Source organism: Neodothiora populina, assembly GCF_041146345.1.
Source record: "Neodothiora populina strain CPC 39397 chromosome Unknown canker_contig_8, whole genome shotgun sequence".
In the NCBI taxonomy this organism is placed as follows: domain Eukaryota; kingdom Fungi; phylum Ascomycota; class Dothideomycetes; order Dothideales; family Dothioraceae; genus Neodothiora; species Neodothiora populina.
This window is the reverse complement of record NW_027191411.1, coordinates 1,097,788-1,114,370: the sequence shown is the minus strand read 5'-3', so window position 1 is coordinate 1,114,370 and position 16,583 is coordinate 1,097,788. Positions and strand designations below refer to the sequence as shown.

The 16,583-nt window shown below is 50.9% G+C and overlaps 6 protein-coding genes across 10 annotated transcripts; 4 read left to right on the top strand and 2 right to left on the bottom strand.

The window, feature by feature from the left end:
• Nucleotides 1-213: 213 nt before the first annotated feature.
• AAFC00_006846 (uncharacterized protein) lies at nt 214-1,972 on the bottom strand (the record flags this gene model as incomplete). The annotated part of the gene is made up of 2 exons (XM_069346859.1): nt 214-1,235; nt 1,294-1,972. The coding sequence occupies 2 exons, from the start codon at nt 1,970-1,972 to the stop codon at nt 214-216; spliced, it is 1,701 nt and encodes a 566-aa protein (XP_069199737.1).
• A 2,209-nt stretch (nt 1,973-4,181) lies between these two features.
• AAFC00_006845 (uncharacterized protein) lies at nt 4,182-6,454 on the top strand (the record flags this gene model as incomplete). The annotated part of the gene is made up of 2 exons (XM_069346858.1): nt 4,182-5,850; nt 5,907-6,454. 2 exons carry the CDS (start codon nt 4,182-4,184, stop codon nt 6,452-6,454), a joined length of 2,217 nt encoding a protein of 738 aa, XP_069199736.1.
• Nucleotides 6,455-8,105: 1,651 nt separating this feature from the next.
• Nucleotides 8,106-9,311, top strand: AAFC00_006844 (uncharacterized protein; the record flags this gene model as incomplete). Its single annotated transcript, XM_069346857.1, has 3 exons — nt 8,106-8,693; nt 8,771-8,951; nt 9,016-9,311. 3 exons carry the CDS (start codon nt 8,106-8,108, stop codon nt 9,309-9,311), a joined length of 1,065 nt encoding a protein of 354 aa, XP_069199735.1.
• A 1,284-nt stretch (nt 9,312-10,595) lies between these two features.
• AAFC00_006843 (uncharacterized protein) lies at nt 10,596-12,354 on the top strand (the record flags this gene model as incomplete). 5 transcript variants are annotated; one of them, XM_069348375.1, is made up of 3 exons in its annotated part: nt 10,596-11,102; nt 11,156-12,220; nt 12,277-12,354. In XM_069348375.1, the coding sequence occupies 3 exons, from the start codon at nt 10,596-10,598 to the stop codon at nt 12,352-12,354; spliced, it is 1,650 nt and encodes a 549-aa protein (XP_069199730.1). The 5 variants fall into 5 exon arrangements, with proteins under 5 accessions (XP_069199730.1, XP_069199732.1, XP_069199734.1 ...); XM_069347847.1 differs by having other exon boundaries at nt 10,956-11,102; XM_069347846.1 differs by lacking the exon at nt 12,277-12,354 and adding an exon at nt 12,249-12,262 and having other exon boundaries at nt 10,956-11,102; nt 11,156-12,185.
• Nucleotides 12,355-13,339: 985 nt separating this feature from the next.
• AAFC00_006842 (uncharacterized protein) lies at nt 13,340-14,873 on the top strand (the record flags this gene model as incomplete). The annotated part of the gene is made up of 3 exons (XM_069346854.1): nt 13,340-13,634; nt 13,917-14,690; nt 14,758-14,873. 3 exons carry the CDS (start codon nt 13,340-13,342, stop codon nt 14,871-14,873), a joined length of 1,185 nt encoding a protein of 394 aa, XP_069199729.1.
• Nucleotides 14,874-15,267: 394 nt separating this feature from the next.
• AAFC00_006841 (uncharacterized protein) lies at nt 15,268-16,493 on the bottom strand (the record flags this gene model as incomplete). Its single annotated transcript, XM_069346852.1, has 3 exons — nt 15,268-15,561; nt 15,665-15,894; nt 16,199-16,493. 3 exons carry the CDS (start codon nt 16,491-16,493, stop codon nt 15,268-15,270), a joined length of 819 nt encoding a protein of 272 aa, XP_069199728.1.
• Nucleotides 16,494-16,583: the final 90 nt, after the last annotated feature.

The window sequence follows — 16,583 nt, the reverse complement described above, 5'->3', positions numbered from 1 at the left end:
CGCGAGACTGTCCCATCTACTGTCGCGCTCAGCCGAGATTGATCGTGTCTCTTCTCACCTTCATTGTGGTACGATGGGACGATAGCCTGAGTCAGGCAAGTCTTCGGGAAACTGAGGGTTTGCAATGCATATTGTATCATTATTCGTCCTAGGTGTCATTACACTTGCCTGTGATAAGTAACTCGAGTATTCTTGCTCAGTCACGCTATACTATCACTCCTTCAACAATTTCTCGCCGCTAAAGCTCCATTGTTGATCGCACCTCCTCGTGACTCCTTCCGCCAGCGCTTGTCCAGAAGTATTGGGGAAAGGGTCTGACTGCGGGAAGATTTCCAGAGCTGCTCCAAGCTTCGACATGCTCATCTCTCCCGCCACTTGATTCAACAGATCCAGAAACCACGCTGTCTTATCTCTCATCTGGCCTGGTCTTGCTGTATCCTTCAAAACAATTGCCATATTGAGGCCTCGATATGCGACCCACAGCAGCGACTCTAGTCCAGCGCCTGTTTCTCTCCATGCCTTGCACGGGTCCTGGCTTTGCGACAAGCAATTCCAAAGCTCTTGAACATGCACTGCCACTATGTCATGTACTAGGTGAGAGTGGTGCACTTCTGGCCACTGTTTCGGTATCCACGTCCAAGCACAGATCCCAGCAGCAAGCAACACTGCATACAGTGCGTTGAAGCTGTCGCTCAGGCCCGATGTTTCTTGTCCTTCACGCCTCATGTATGATAGAGGTAGTATATGATATAGGTGATGAAGACCTTGATAGCAAGGATTCATTGCCCCATCTGCCTGGACTTCTCGACCATAGACTTCGTCGAAACTTAGACTCATATACTGTAGGTATCCGAAGACTCGACGGACTTCGGACGTTCTGCCACTGGCCGGCAGCCAAGAAACCACCGCTGCAGTCCTTCGTTCGGCTTCGCGCACGAAGCGCGGCGAGAAGACTTTGCATGACATGCGCGGATCACGAGGAAGTTGCGGCTTCGTCAATGTGCCCGCAGCAAGCCTGAGGTCGGACCAGACCATGTGATGCAAGGCCATGTACCCTGTGATCGACGAGATACCTCCACGCTCATTGAGCAGCTTTAACAGGGCTCGTCGATGTGTATCCGCTGCCTCATATTTCGTCACAGCGTTGTGTCCCTGCGCGAGATCCCCAACCATAGCCAGAGATATCTGCGATGAGATGAGCAACACTAGACCGTCTGAAATCAATGCGTCTTTGCCTATAGTCACTGTCAGCTCTCAGTTCTGACAATTTTGATGCTGTTATGTCCATCTCACCGGTCAACCCCTCCCTTAACACTTTGATCGATTGCCCTTTGTGGAAAAGCCAGGACACTGTGTCAGTGGTGCCCGTCAATCTGGCACGATTGGCTTGCCCCAAGGTGATCAAGATATGGAAGATGCCCGGGTATTGCGACGCTGCTGTCCATAGATGGCCTTTCCATTGCATATTCTTGAGATACAACCATGGCAGGCCGGTGTTACATATCGGTGAGCGGTCATCATCAACGAAGAACCAGCGAACACCTGCCGTGGATGCCTTGGACAATGCAAGAGGTATGGTGTCGAAAGGATCGAAGTTGGCGCCATCTAGTGAAACTAGCGAGGCTTTAGATGTTGCGGGTAGTAAGACACCGCCAGTTTGATCACATGCAGAGGTGAGCTGCTTTGACTGATAACTGCAGCATACATGTCTGCCGGTCGCTACATCAATGCAAGCATGAGTAGAATCACGGTCGATGGGTTCAGACTCCTGAGGAGCTGAGATGACAGGCGCAAGCCTCCTTCGGATCATGTTTCTCTTCGCATGACGTTCGTCAAGTGCGAATTGCTTTCTGAAGTGGTTCTTCATGACATGCTGCTTGATTTCACGAAAGCGAGCTTTATCATGATGGCTTCGAGTCTCGCCCGAATAGTTGACGAACTCGAACCGAAGTTTTTCGAGTGACAATGACATGTTCGTGCCGTCTCATCTTCTGTCGCATTTCGAGATTTGTTCAATGAAAGGAAGTGGGCGATGGTCTTCCGGTCCAGAACATATATACCTGTTTTGCGGAGGTGCAGTGGTGATGGAATCCGAGGTTGCCTTACGCCCTACAGTGCATCCTGGTTGAGCCAAAGCTTGGTATGATGGATGGTGATTGGACGAGACTTGAAACCCAATTGGGTCAGTTCAAATCGACGGGCGGGCCGAAAGTACCTTAGTGAGCTTGCATCTGTGCATGCTCCCAATCGACGGCTGAGACTAAGGTACTTCCATTGGATTTTTTGTTTCAGGCAAGCCGTGACGCCGGGCAGCATAACATAACGGCACCTTTTAGTGAAGAGCCGATCGGGATCCCATATATCCCTGCCGTAAGCCACATATACACAACAGCCTCAACGATCTCCAGGAGAGTGAAGCAATATGATGCGACTGCCAGCAGGAGACCGGCATCGCAAGCGGACATCAGCGGTCCGATTATCGACACGATTACTTGTAGAACACCTCTGAGCAACCTGTGCTTTCAACGCCGGAAAGTCTGAGCGATACAGGCTTACTGTGAATAAACATACATCAAGGTATCATGAAAACAAGTCGCACATTCTGCTTATGCCCGCATGCCGGGGTATCTAAAGTTTATTGTCGTGACGCCCGAATGACAAGGACAGCGCCTTCGTACCCTGGCGGTCAAAAATGAGACCACAATGGACAACGAATGATGTATGTTACAATGGCCGAGTGTTGTGGAGAGACACATCACAGCACAAGACAGCACAGCACAGGGACCGGAGGGGAAAGCGGCGGAAGGGGGGCAGCGCGCACAGGTACAGGGAGACGACGGGAGATCTCAGACCAAGACATGCGCTTGGAGATCGCGCTCAGCAATGGCGGGCGGGACTCGGTAACAGCACTGTAAAAAGGTATGCATGAATACGGAAAATCGGACAGAACAGCCCAAGTAGTGCCCAGGTACAGTAATGCACCTCACGGAAGATCAATCAAAATCACGACAGTGGTCAGAACTGGGCTGGGCTGGTCTTGTCTTAGGTGATTCCTGGAAGCAATGGGCACTTGCACTTTTAAACCCATGATACCGCCGACAATATTGCGGAAAAAGACCCTTATCTGCACAAAAAGCTAAAGCAAAGGAAGAAAAAACGCAAGGAATAAGGGACCGGAGAGACGTTGCCGACGGCCAAGGGTGAGGGTCTGATGGAAAGAAAGAGTCGTGAGTCATTTGGGAAACAAGATGACGTTAGGCGATTGTGCAGGGCGTGCAGCTGGGAAGAATTGGAAGAATTGCTTATGTCGGCCACTTTGGGAAGTAGCACCCAGCAGTACATACCTGAGTAGCAGAGCAGTCGCAGCAGGGAAGGAGCTGCTACTGACAGCAGCCCGAAAGAAGACCACCTCAACCTCGGCTTCCTTTATGACTCCCTTTCTTCTGTTCTAGAGTATAGATTATGCAAGAGGCCATCGATAATAATCCCATAAACAGCATCAGTGGATCACAGCACGAGAGAGAGAGATAAAACTTCAGAGGCATCTAGTCACCCGGCAGCGTACGGTAAGGTAGGTAAAGAAGCGACAGATGAGGGGCGAGCGAGTCTCACCGACGGCGGACCCTTTCCCTTTCCCTCTCCCTTTCCCTTTCCCTTTCTGCCGAGCTTTTCTTTTGCTGAGACCGAGAGTGTGAGAAGGCTGTGACACTGACACTGACACAGACACAGACACAGCTAACAGCCAGAAGCCTCCGCCTTAACAACCGTTAGTCTCCGTCCTGTTCGTCACGGGAGCTGGCTGCTTTTCCAATAAGGTAGCTTTTCATTCTTTCTCCCAGTCCTTTACCCTTCCGCTCGGAAGCAGCCAATACCATCCTTCCTGTCGACTCTACCTCGTCCACGACTGTGTCAGCGCCAATCCCCCACCACCACCACCATCACCACCATCTTCTTCTCTACCCACCACCACAGCGTTGTCGGCCGAATCCAGGCATAGGGGTTCATTAATTTGGGGACGTGATCCATCTCGCTAAAGGGTATCCACCGCGCGTCATACCTCTCGCAAACCCCGCTGCAAGTGGTGGCAGCATCACCAACAACCACTCCGGCGGCAGTAATACTACTGAGCCGCCATATACTCCCACACACACATCTCCATCGACACCGACACCGAGAACACCATGTCTTCGTCGGCGTCTCCACTCACGCATGCCCCCGACCATGGAGTGCGATTCAGCGAAAAACAAGAAGAGATCAGTCCAGAGCGGGAGCTGGAACAGACCGAGTCAAACACGGACGAGAGCGACAGAGTTGCCCTGAACCCACAGGCAGAAGAGGAACTGAGGCAGCTGAAGACGTCACTGCAGAATGGCTTGCAGTCCAAGAGAATGGAGCACTACAACTTCGAGCCCGTCTCTCTGCCCAATTCCCAGCCCGTGTCGAGGGTTCCCTCCGTCACCAGAATGCCCCGGCAGATGCAGGCTGGCTCGGCTGCTCCTTCTCCTCGCCCATCCCCTCCTCAGTCCACTCTTCACTCACCCCCACTCACTCCTTCGACCACGAAGTCGCGTGAGGCCAAAGACCCCAAGGCCGCAGCCTCGAGTATGGCCGGTCCCGCTTCGTCTCTGGCTCGCGCCAGAGCTGAGATGGCCACTCCCCAGTCCACCACTTCCCAGCAACATCACCCCCACCAACGTCACCATTCCCGAGCAGCCTCCGCTTCTGCACCCTCATCGTCTGACGAGATCGCTGTCTCGCCCCATCCGAAGCACACACCCCGTTTCTCCATCGGCCCGAGCGGCGATTCCATGCCGCCCTCTCGTGACGCCAGCCCCGTGGCATCCGGCGCGACGACACCGACTGGCAGTGGAGCAATCACTCCGTCCACAACAATAAGCAGACAGGCATGGCCATTGGGCGACAAGAACGACCCATACGCACGCAGCAAGCGAGAACCTCCCACCCGCAACGTAGACTCCATCGACGCCCGCTTCCGCTTCGGCAACCGAGACCCCAGACAGGGCCACAGCAATTCCGGCACTTCGCTGGTCTCTCTCCCAAAGACCGGGCCCAATGGGCTTCCAATCAGCGCCGCCACTTCTCCCACTCCCAGCATCAAAGAGCCCGAGGTGAACAAGCGACACAGCTTCTTCAGCAAGAAGTTTGACGGTCACGATGACGCCAGTATCAAGGACAAGGACAAGTCGAGCTCGAAGATCAACCTCAAGCGTTTCTTCAAAGTGGGTGACAAGAAAGAGAAGCGCACCTCTTCGCCTTCGAGAGATTCCATCCGTCACTCGACTAAGGACCACTCGGGTTCTCAGTCCATTCCTTTTGCTGATGACCACGGTCTTTCGAGCAAGTATGGCAAGTTCGGTCGCGTCCTTGGTGCAGGGGCCGGAGGCTCGGTTCGCTTGATGAAGAGAACCGCCGACGGCAAGACTTTTGCTGTCAAGCAGTTCCGCGCCAGGCACGCATACGAGAGCGAGCGCGAGTACAACAAGAAGGTCACTGCAGAGTTCTGTATCGGCTCCACTTTGCATCATGGCAACATCATCGAGACCATTGATATCATCCACGAGAAGGGTGGCTGGTTTGAGGTCATGGAATACTGTCCATTCGATTTGTTTGCAATCGTCATGACCGGCAAGATGTCCAGAGACGAGGTCACCTGTTGCACCCTGCAGATCCTGAGTGGTGTGACTTATCTTCACAGCATGGGTCTGGCACATCGAGATCTCAAGCTCGACAATGTCGTTGTCAACGAGCACGGTATTATGAAGATCATTGACTTTGGAAGTGCGGTCGTGTTCAGGTATCCATTCGAGAACGACATAGTTCTCGCCACAGGTATGCTTGCTATCTTTTGTGATTTTTATCTCGGTCTATCTGCTAACAGACAGCAGGTGTTGTCGGTTCCGACCCTTATCTCGCCCCCGAAGTGTATGACAACTCGCGTTACGACCCCCAGCCCGCAGATGTATGGTCAATAGCCATCATCTTTTGCTGCATGTGTCTTAGACGTTTCCCTTGGAAGGCCCCACGTCTGTCCGATAACTCTTACCGCTTGTTCGTTTCGCCGCCTGACCCAAATCAGAGCGAGCTTCTTCAGGCATCTCGTCATCAGAGCCTCAAGCCCTCTGATGTGGGTTCGAACGACGATTCCAAGTCTGCCGCGCCCTCCGTCAATCAGCAGCAGATCAAGGGTCCGATGCGCCTTCTCCGTTTATTACCCAGAGAGACACGTCACATCATCGGTCGCATGCTCGAGCTCGATCCGAAGAAACGCGCCACTCTCGATGAGATGCTCGCAGACCCATGGGTGCAGAACGCATACGTCTGCAGACAAGATGAGGAAGGTGTGTGTTATCATGCTCCAGGCCATACGCATACTCTTGAACCGTCTGGCGGCGCATCGACAGCAAAGGCAGATGAGGGTAAAGCCAAGAAATAGATGTATCAGTGGCTAGTCACCTTCAGTGTCACTACCTCAAGCAGCCCCCAAACAATCTTCAGTAGAAGCAAGGACTTGTCTGAGTGTTCTACAACTATAATCACAAAAATACACCCCAACATCAGGAGCATAGGATGAAATTGGCACCAGGGAGATCGAAGGGGCTTTTTCCAGGCGTTAAGGCAACAACGGGGATTTGTAAAATGCAAAGGTTTACGATTTGACGGACATCGTAAGGAATTCGGGGTGTGGCAGCGCTGTTTGGACCTTTTTGTTCTTTTGTTCTTCCATTTCACTATACTCTTGTCTTTTATCTTCCGTTCTTTTATCTGTTTTGGTTTTTCCTCGACTGAACTCATTCTCCCCCCCCCCCCCCCCCTTCCTCTACTCTACTAGAATGTTGATAATCCTCTCTTGTTCTCCTTTCCACTTCGCTTCTATCTCTGCCTCTCGAGGTACTCACATGGCCAAAGTTGATGTGTTCGCTTTGTCCTCTTGATCTTGATCTTGATCTTGATCTTGATCTGCCGCTGTATGTATGTACGCGTGTACGTATGGTCTTCAGGGGATCATGTAGTATGAAAAGACGACTCGAAACTTACGCACACACTTCATATAAGCCATATATGGAGACTGTTGAGATTGTTCTTTTGTATGTACAGGAGCTTTTCGTTCACCCATGGATTGGAGACAAATACGTTCAGGACCATCTATGGGAAGGTTGCCGAGTGCTTTACTAGTGTCGTCTCATGTCCAAGCTGTCGAGGGCCAGACTTGTCTTCTAAGGAAAGGCTTTTTGTGATGTTCTTTGCTACATCGCAATTGAGATGAGAAGGATCACTCAACCATCCTTTGTCACCCTACACATGTCCAATCAACCCAAGTCCAATCCATCGTTTTAGAGAACGAGAACCCCGGTCTCGACACGTTCTATACCTGACGTGTTGTTCCACTCAATCCATCATCATTCCTGGAACAAAAGATTCAACCCGAGGAAGCGGACAGGGTCGCGCTATATAATGCAACAGACAGGACAGCCACTTACCCGTTACGGGAAATAGCACGAATTGCTTCTTCAACCACGTTCATATCCTTGTAGGATTCGATCTGCAGAGTCGTCTTTTTGGCTGTTGTCGGACGATAGGCATCTTTCGGATGTGTCTCTGTGTCTCTTCGGGCGTAGGAATGATTTTGAGTCGGGAGAGGGTGGTAAAGTCCTGATTCGGACTTGGAGCCGGGTCGAGCTCTCTCTTTCTGTTTCTCGTAGGATTCTCTCTACAGTATAGTATAGAACTCTTTACTTTAGCTAGTTCCGCACGACATGCCTTCTCCGCGATTTAGTTTGTTCGGATGTAAGAGATGGGTTATGGTGGAGGGGGAGGGTGTTAAGATCTTGATTGGGAGTTAACGCCGAGGGAGAGGTGACTCGGGGATAAAGGGAGACTATTCGTGCATGTAAACATACCATATATATATACTGCACTTGTAATATACAAAATGTGAAACAAGAAAAGGTTGCTTTGATTTACTACACAGAGTCTCATCGATCAACGTCCGGAAAAGCATAATGGCGACGAAGAAACTTCCCAGCCTCCATGCTCTCGTCTCCTCAATCTCTACTAGACGAGTTCATCCCACTTTAACAAGACCCATGTCTTCGTCTTCGTCTTCGTCTTCTCGTTTCGGTCCGTCCTCAACCGCAGACCAAGTGGCAGCCCACCTCTCGCCACATATCCGCGGCAAAACAATCCTTGTCACAGGCGTCTCTCCCGGTTCGCTAGGCTATGAAGTCGTAGAGGTGCTGGGGCGACACCATCCCCGGCGGCTCATCCTCGCTGGGCGAGATGAGGCCAAGATGGCGCTGACGAGGGATGCTGTGTTGCGAGACACAGGCGACGTCTGCATCAGGACTTTAGCGCTGGATCTTGCGAGGTTGGAGAGTGTGCGAGGCGCTGCTGACGAGGTTGTTGGCATGGAAGGCGGAATCGATGTGGTGATTAACAACGCGGGCATCATGGCTCCTGCTGCTCAGGGAGAGACTGGAGAAGAGAGTCGGTGGACGGTCGATGGGTTTGAGAAGCAGTTTGGCGTGGACCATCTCGGACCGTTCTTGTTCACTAATCTCATCATGAGTAAGTTGATCGGTCGAGATGGGAAGAAGAGAGGAGGGCGGGTGGTTGTTGTTAGTAGTGATGGACATGCGCTTCAGCCTGTGCGGTTCGAGGACCCGAATTGGACTGTGAGTTCATTCTTACCTTCCATCCACTTCTTGATTTCGGGAGCACTCGCTGATCTTGGGTGTTGCATTGTGATTAGGAGCCTGGGTCATACAATAAATGGAGAGCATACGGACAGGCTAAACCGGCCAATGCCCTCTTTGCAAGAGGGTTGGGCGATAGACTCAAGCACAGGGGGCTGTCGGCTTTCAGTCTTCATCCGGGCATCATACAGACCAATCTCGGGTCTCATATTGCTGGCGAAGACTGGGGTGATCTCAGTAAGTCTTCTTCGCCGAGCTTCCTTATAGCATAGAGAGTAAAAGAAGCTGACAGGTAATCCAGTGGCCATCAAGAAAGAAGTCTTTGAGAACGCGGCAAAGATCGGTCGAGAAAGCACAAACAGCAATACAAACCTCGAGGCAGAAGGACCAGGCTTCAGCTACAAGTCTCTGCAGCAGGGTGCAGCGACGCATATCGTGGCAGCATTCGATCCATCGATCGTCAATCAGTCTGGCGAGTATCTTCAGGACTGTCAGGTTGATCCCAAGGCAAGAGAGCTGTTCGCAAACGACGCTGAGGCAGCATCGAGACTCTGGGCGCTGAGTGAAGAGTTGGTAGAACAGAAATTCGAGTATTGAAGTTTGGACATGCAAGAAAGAGAAATGTTGCAATGCGCTTTAGCTTACGTGTTAAATGGAATACTGTGGTACAATTACTGAGCATATCACCAAGTCATTCATAGTCCAGCTCACAAGGTATAGAGTGCGAGTTGTCCTCGTAAGTACCTAGTAAGTTTCACTTTGGACGGGACACATCAAAGTCATGTTCAACTCAGTGTTAATTTCCTGGCACAGGAGATTGTGAAGTTCCCATCCTAGGGAATCAGTTGAGATGGTCAAATGTGCGTACTGCTTGCCAAAGATGGTCGGAAAATCAAGGTTAAAGTTTCGCACGTCGTTGCGAATCCTCCATGTAGATGCTTATTTACGCGCCTTGATAGTGTCCACTTGATCGTCCCCAGCAATCGAATGCTACATTCGCTTCCCACCAAAGATAGTTATCATATTGATATAACATCACCGACCACTCCAAATCTTCCTGTATGATATAGCTGAAAGAATAAATGCATAGGTTGCAGCACTATACAGCAGAAGATTACGCGACGAAACCAAGTACAGGCCAAAAGCGAAAGCGCAACCGGCCACGACTTGTATGCAGGGCTTGCCACCTGCGCAAAGTCGCATGTGACCGCGAGCAACCATGTAATAATTGCATCAAACAGTCGAATCCTCAAGGTTGTGTCTATGGTAGCGGGAATGGAAACGAGGTTGTAATTATCCCTGAAGCGCGACCGGGGAGTGAACGAAGTCCTTCGGCCCGCCAATCTTGGGCAAGAGTCATTGCCACATGGCTCAATATCACGACGAGAAGTATCCGACTCTGAGAATGCAACACAAAAACGACCGGAGCAAGTCGATCAACTCTCCCAGATATCCCCGTGTCAAGTCAGCGTGAGAGATGGTAAATACAGCCTGCCCAGCCACGGCTCAATAAGTGAGCTGCCGCGAAGCACAACCAGCAGAGAACTACTGCGAAACCCAGAAAAGGAACACGTTCAGTTGGATGAGACTATCAACGTCCACTCAAAGGGTGCCTTTGCATCGAAACAGCCAGGCATTGACTATTACATTGGTAGAAGTGGATACACCACTATACAACATGACAATATATGCTCACTAACACCTTCTATTGTGAACAGCGCTGAAATTGTCTAGTCACGTTTTCTATATAATTGGCGAGGCTCATTCAAGACGCAATGGGAGGCTCTTGGTGAGCTTCAACTCCGCTTCACGGGTTGTCGTAGACAGGGGCTACTTGACTGCACTTTGGCTTCGCCTTTGCCAAATGATTGGGAGAACCCGATGCTCCAAGTAATCCCGGATCGCGAGACTTGCGAAATCCTCATACAAAGGTTCGTCCACACGTTCAACGCTACTCATGTCATTGTCGATGGAGACATGTTTCAAGCCGAGGTTGCAACCTTTTTCGAGCAGAAACAGGCAAAGTCCTCAATGTGGCTAGCATTGTTCATCGCGATTCTTGCTATTGGATGGCAGCTTCCTGTCATTCCTTTTACATCCAAACCTCCCAGTAAGCGCGGAAGGGCTCACGGACGGAGACTCATATCTTTTGTCCAGTCTATTGCGTTCACATCTGCAACAGGGACAAGCAGGCCTTCGTTGATAAAATTCCAGCTGATCTTGATCATTATCCTTTCACATATGTTGATGCTGGATTGGGTTGACGGCAGCGATGTTGTTAGCGGACTTCTAGGTCTGGCAAATCGTATGGCTGTCACAATGGGGCTTCATAGAGACTCCAGCTTCGCACGAAGATACTCCGCACCGGAGGCGCAGATGAGGAGAAGTGTATGTCAATCCTGTCAATTTACAAATCTCCAGCAGCTGAACTTGAAACCTAGCTTTGGCTGACCCTGAACTTCATCGACTTTGAACACGGCCTTCAATCTGGAATGCCATTCAATACGAGGGAGAGTGATTCAGACGTAAGTGCACCCGAAGCGGTTGGGCCTTTCTGGCCGGATTACCAGAAATATCTACATAACATTTTACCTCTATGGGCGGCTGTTGCCCGACTCACTACGTCGTCTAAAGCTCCACCGAGCAAGGATGAATTGTTCCATCTCCAGCAACGTCTCGACAGTACTTTGGCTCAGTTGTACGCACCAACACCGATCAGACATGGCAGCATTGCGGAGAACAATTCGAATGGCATCACTGCCCAGATTCAGTGTACTATGCTCCGCTGTCTTGGTCATCGGCTGAATCTAGTGCTCAATTCTCCGCTGTTGATGGACGACGATCAATCTATTCAGCTTCGCTCTGCACAAAACATTCTGATCTCGACCCGGGCGCTTTTGAGCCGCCAATTTTTGTTGTGGGATACGATTGACGCATCTGTAGAGCCCGATCATGGCGCATGGGTGCATTTCGAAGTGGTGTTATCACACTGTAACACGTACTATGCTGCGAACAGTCTGCTATATCTCATGCGACAGTGCTTCACTGGCGAAGTAGACCCTACAGTACTTGGGCCAGGATTCGATCCGCCTGAGCTAGTAAGACTACTACGAGTCGTGGTTTCTCATGAGGAGCAGACACTTACACTCTCAGTCACTTTGATCAAGGAGCATATGGCTCTGAAGGCACAAGTCTCGAACGCCAACGAGCAGATGCGACTAATGGTTCAGAGAGACTTTGCGGCGTTCAAGCTGAGTATTGTGGATGAGGAGCCAATCGTGCACGCGATGCAACAGGCTATGACTGAATGCATCACAAGAGCCCGAGTTCTCATTGACGAGGCAGCTCAGTCAGATGATCCACCTGCCTCACTGTGTGGTGGCCTGACAGACGACAGTCTGGATCGACTCCGAGAGGACGTCAAGACAGACATGGAAGCAGCTGTTGATACTGCAGGACCTTCGGTGCAAGGTGAGATGGGACTGTTCGGGAGTGACTTCACACTGGTATGTTCGACATCTAAATTTGGTGTAGGCCTGCAGGACTGATACATATCGGACAGACGGACTGGACGATGGATCAAGATCTCGCTGAAAACCTTCTCATGGATTTGCCATGGTGGTCGACCAGTCCTTTCTAATGGTCTTTCATGGCATGAATTACCAACAACATTCTGGATCGAACATCTAGTGTTCATGTCTTTTGCTGTTCCTGGAGGCTTTGAATCGTGTGAAGTGACGGTCTACCCAATGTGTCATGAACTATGCAGAGAAGAGTCTCCACCCGTGCTGTTAGCGAAGCAAAAGCCATCGCAAAGATCAGTCGAAGATGATCACAGCTGCTACTCAGGAGCACCTGAAGACAAATTTGCTCTGAACTCGGCAACTGTGGTGACTGTGCCTGACTCGAGCCTCATCATATCGACAATCGCTCACGATGGGATCTCACGATATCAGGGTGGAAAGGCTAGGCTCTGACAAGAGCTGTAAAGTTTACAAGCCCACTATGCAGACATTGACCACATGTCAAACCCTTGGATCTAGCTCAGGAGAGGTATTTAGCCTCAACTTATTCGCCAAAAGTACAAGGAATCATCGAGTCCGGACAGATCACGAGGCTTGGTCCAGTCGCATCCGAAGCAGCTATCTCGACTCTTGGCACGTAAGCATTGCGTCGTAGGTACCATATCTCTGGTGATATAGGTCTCCAACCAGCACGGAAGACCGCATGCTATTCGATAACTCTGCTCACTTATCTTGCCCTGATTATCTAGCTGGAACCATGCATCCATACAGGACCATACTGGATACACGTTGTGAGAGGTGTGACCGAATGGTTTGGAATCATTACACTTCAACCAACCGCACAGTCCACATCCACTATCTTATCACCCTGCCAAGAACGCGTGGATGGAGGGTCTGGGGGAAATCCTATCTCTAGCGTACAGTCAGTTCCCACGGCTATCAATGCATAAGAACCAACCATTGCTCCACGTTCCTGGTCATATAAAGCCCTCTTCCGTTCTTCCATGGAGAAGTAGGCGTTGCATTGGCCTCTAGAGGCCAGAAAACCAAAGAAACGTTGCAAAGCATAGGCGAGAAAAAAGACGAGAGAAATGAGAGAAAATGGTGCCCCGCCTACGAGCCAGAATTGGCATCGAGACTCTGCGAAAAGAGCTTGATGCGGCGCACGCTTCACAAGCTTCTACTACTGCTGCAAAGCACCACCGTCGTGCCTCCACTACTCCCTCTTCACCCTCCACCTCCTCCACCTCCTCAATAGCAACCTTTGGAGATATTCCTTGGACACCCAATGGCTATCTGAGTGTTCCTTCTGACAATCCTGAGCCTTTGACTACTCAGAAACACTACAACGCTGCCACTGTAGGAGATATAATACCAGGATACAGAACATCTGCCGGTATGTTAAGCAAAAAATTGTCGAGCTTCGAGTTTAGGGTTTAAGCTCCCAGCGTGTATGACCTGCGTTTATCTATCAATCGTTTACGCCATTTGCTCTATACGATCGCTTCATCGAAACGATATTCATATCTTTTTATTTGTTTTCTGCTTTAATTTCACGTTCCTCCAATAATCATCTCTTCTCCTTATATTGCCCAATCTCTATTCATCGCGCATCTGTCACTCTTGCAAAAAATGCTTTGTCGCGAGTAGCCTACTGCTCTGACACACCCATCCACAGCGTTTCTTTCCTCTCTTAGAACAAATCTCCGCCTACTGGCTTCACCCCCACCGTCACCAATGACGACTCCACCGTCGATGCGCGCGAGCGCCGCATCTCTGAATGGCGTCCCGGAACCGTCTCCTCTCGGTAATGATACTACTGAACTCACCCCTCCGCAAACGCCCAAGGATCCTCTAGACGGGGTGCCCGATCTGGGCACATACATTACCGAGGACGAAGATGAGAAAATCAAGGCCTTGAAGCTCGTCGCAGACTCGATCGCACAAATGCGACAGACAGCAAGCAGGGTCCTTATTTTCCATCCCCTCAACATAGCCATATTCACGGCGTTTCTTGCCGTGGTCTTGAACTACCTCTACAAGGACAGGAGCGACATTGGTATTGTCTTCACGACAGGAGCTGGTCTCACCATGGCCTCGTTGATAGCGGTGAGATGGCTCACGGGGGGCTATCTCTTCGCAGCTGAAGAATACGCCGAAAGCAAGAACGTCATCGAGATACTGGACAATGCCGACGTCCTCGTGACCAAGTTTGGCGACGAGATCATTGGCGCAGTGATACTGGGCTGGAGAGGCGTCGAGGCGGGCAAGTCGTCGAGTCCTCGCGACAGCCAAAGGGGAAAAAGACGCAAATACAGAGCCGAGATCAGAGGATGGGCCGTCAGGATCAGATACAGAGGCAAAGGTGTCGGCTCGGACCTGCTCGAGGAGGCTGTACACTTGGCCAAGAGCAGGGGTGCTGACAGTATTGCCTTTGCCGGCGATCACGCCAGTGAGTTGTACCCCAGGTCCCCGAGCCTGGTGTTATTCAAGTTTACTGACGATGTGGAATCAATCAGATTCGAAACGTGTCTTGTGGGATTTTTATAATGCGGCATTCGACAGGAAAGAGCGGACAGGCATGGAGAAGCTTCAAGGACTTTGGAATACCAACCCCAAGGGAAGAAAGAGATGAATTCCTTTTCTCGGTTCAGGACAGCATATCATACGAAACGTGGCCTGTGCAAGAACGAGTCTCATATCATTATTCAGGCAGACGATATTATAATCGGATATTCCAACATGAGCAATCTTCTTCGTCGCAGGTCGTCTTGTGTTCCCTGGTCATTGGTGTGCTTTTGGACGTAGCGAACAGATATGGGGGAGAGCTTATATCTTGAAGTCTCGAGGATTCGGCGCAGGTGTTTTGGGGTTAGCCGGCTCCTCGTAGCTTGGTGACTAAACGTATACCCTCGCGAGGCCTGCACAATGGCTCAATCTATCTATCCCAGGAATCTAAAACTTCTACATCTTCTAATGTCTCGCTGCTCCTCTTACTGTCCCCTTTCTACAATTGACAAGCAAGCGCATCATCCCTCAAGAGCAAATCTCACAAACGCCTTACCAACAACATCAACACCATGCTGCTTCCTGGCGACCCTGCTCATCGCCTCCTCAAACATGCCATCATCAAACACCCCACTAGCATGCCTCGTCTCCAGAATCTCGGTCATGACTTCTGCGTTAAACTCGGGATGGCCTTGGATGGTCATTAGTCGACCGGGAGAGTACATTGATTGGTTCTGACAGATGGCGGTGGAAGCGAGAAGTTCGATGCCCGGCGGGACGGAGCGCACGATGTCTTTGTGCATTTGGTGGATCGTCTAGTCATCATTAACCAGTGACCCTTTCCCCCGTCTCCCGCTTGCAGGACATCTCAAAGCTCAAAAAAAACCGAAAAGAGAAAAGGAGAGGAAAAGAGCTCACCAACGTCTTCCCACACCCGAACACCTCCTGCCCCTTAGGCGTGAGACTCATATGCGTGACGCTGGTCTCCCAGCCGCCCTCGCCACTGCTGACGGCCGCACCTAATGCTCTGCCGATGATCTGGTGGCCGAAACACACGCCGATGAGCCGGACGCGCGTCTGGGCTAGGATGGACTGCACGTATGCTACTAGCTTGAGGATCCAAGAGTCGTTGTCGTAGGCGTTGAATTCTGTTTCAAGAGGAGAAAAGAAGAGGGGGTTGATGTCAGTTGCTCTGTCTTTGTCTTTCTTCTCATCTTGTATGTATGTGTTGGGATATTGCTCTCAAGTGATTATAGGGAGGGGCCGTCTTTACTTCACCGACACGACACTTAGCCATATGTCGATCGTACATGAAGTCCAGACAACTCACTCTTCCGACCATCACAAGACCCACATTCGAGACATTGATATGATGCCAAACGACAGACCCATCCCCTCATACCGAAGTCACAATAGAGAAGAGGGAACAAAGACAAAGGAAGGAAAACTCACTACTCCCAGAAAGCAGCACAGCATCCACATCCTCCAAAGCAGCCGGATACACACCCTCATGCTTGACATCATATTTGCTAACTTCCAACCTCGGCACCACAGTCATCCCCTTATCGCCGCCGTCCTTGTCGTGAGCACCACTATGTTCCCTCGCCAGCGCCTCAGCCCCAGAGACCAAAAGCCGCTCGTACAGGCCGCCGTAGCCTCCGTATTTGACATGGGCTTTGGCGGGCGCGCGGTCGCATTCTAGGACGGCGATGCGGAGTGGTCGATTGGTGGGGGTTGGGATAGTCATCCTTTCTCTGGGAGGGGGAGGGGGTCACTATTGGGCAAGGGTCTTTCTTTACTGAATCAATGGGGAAGGGCAAAAGTGCAGTGTGGGTTA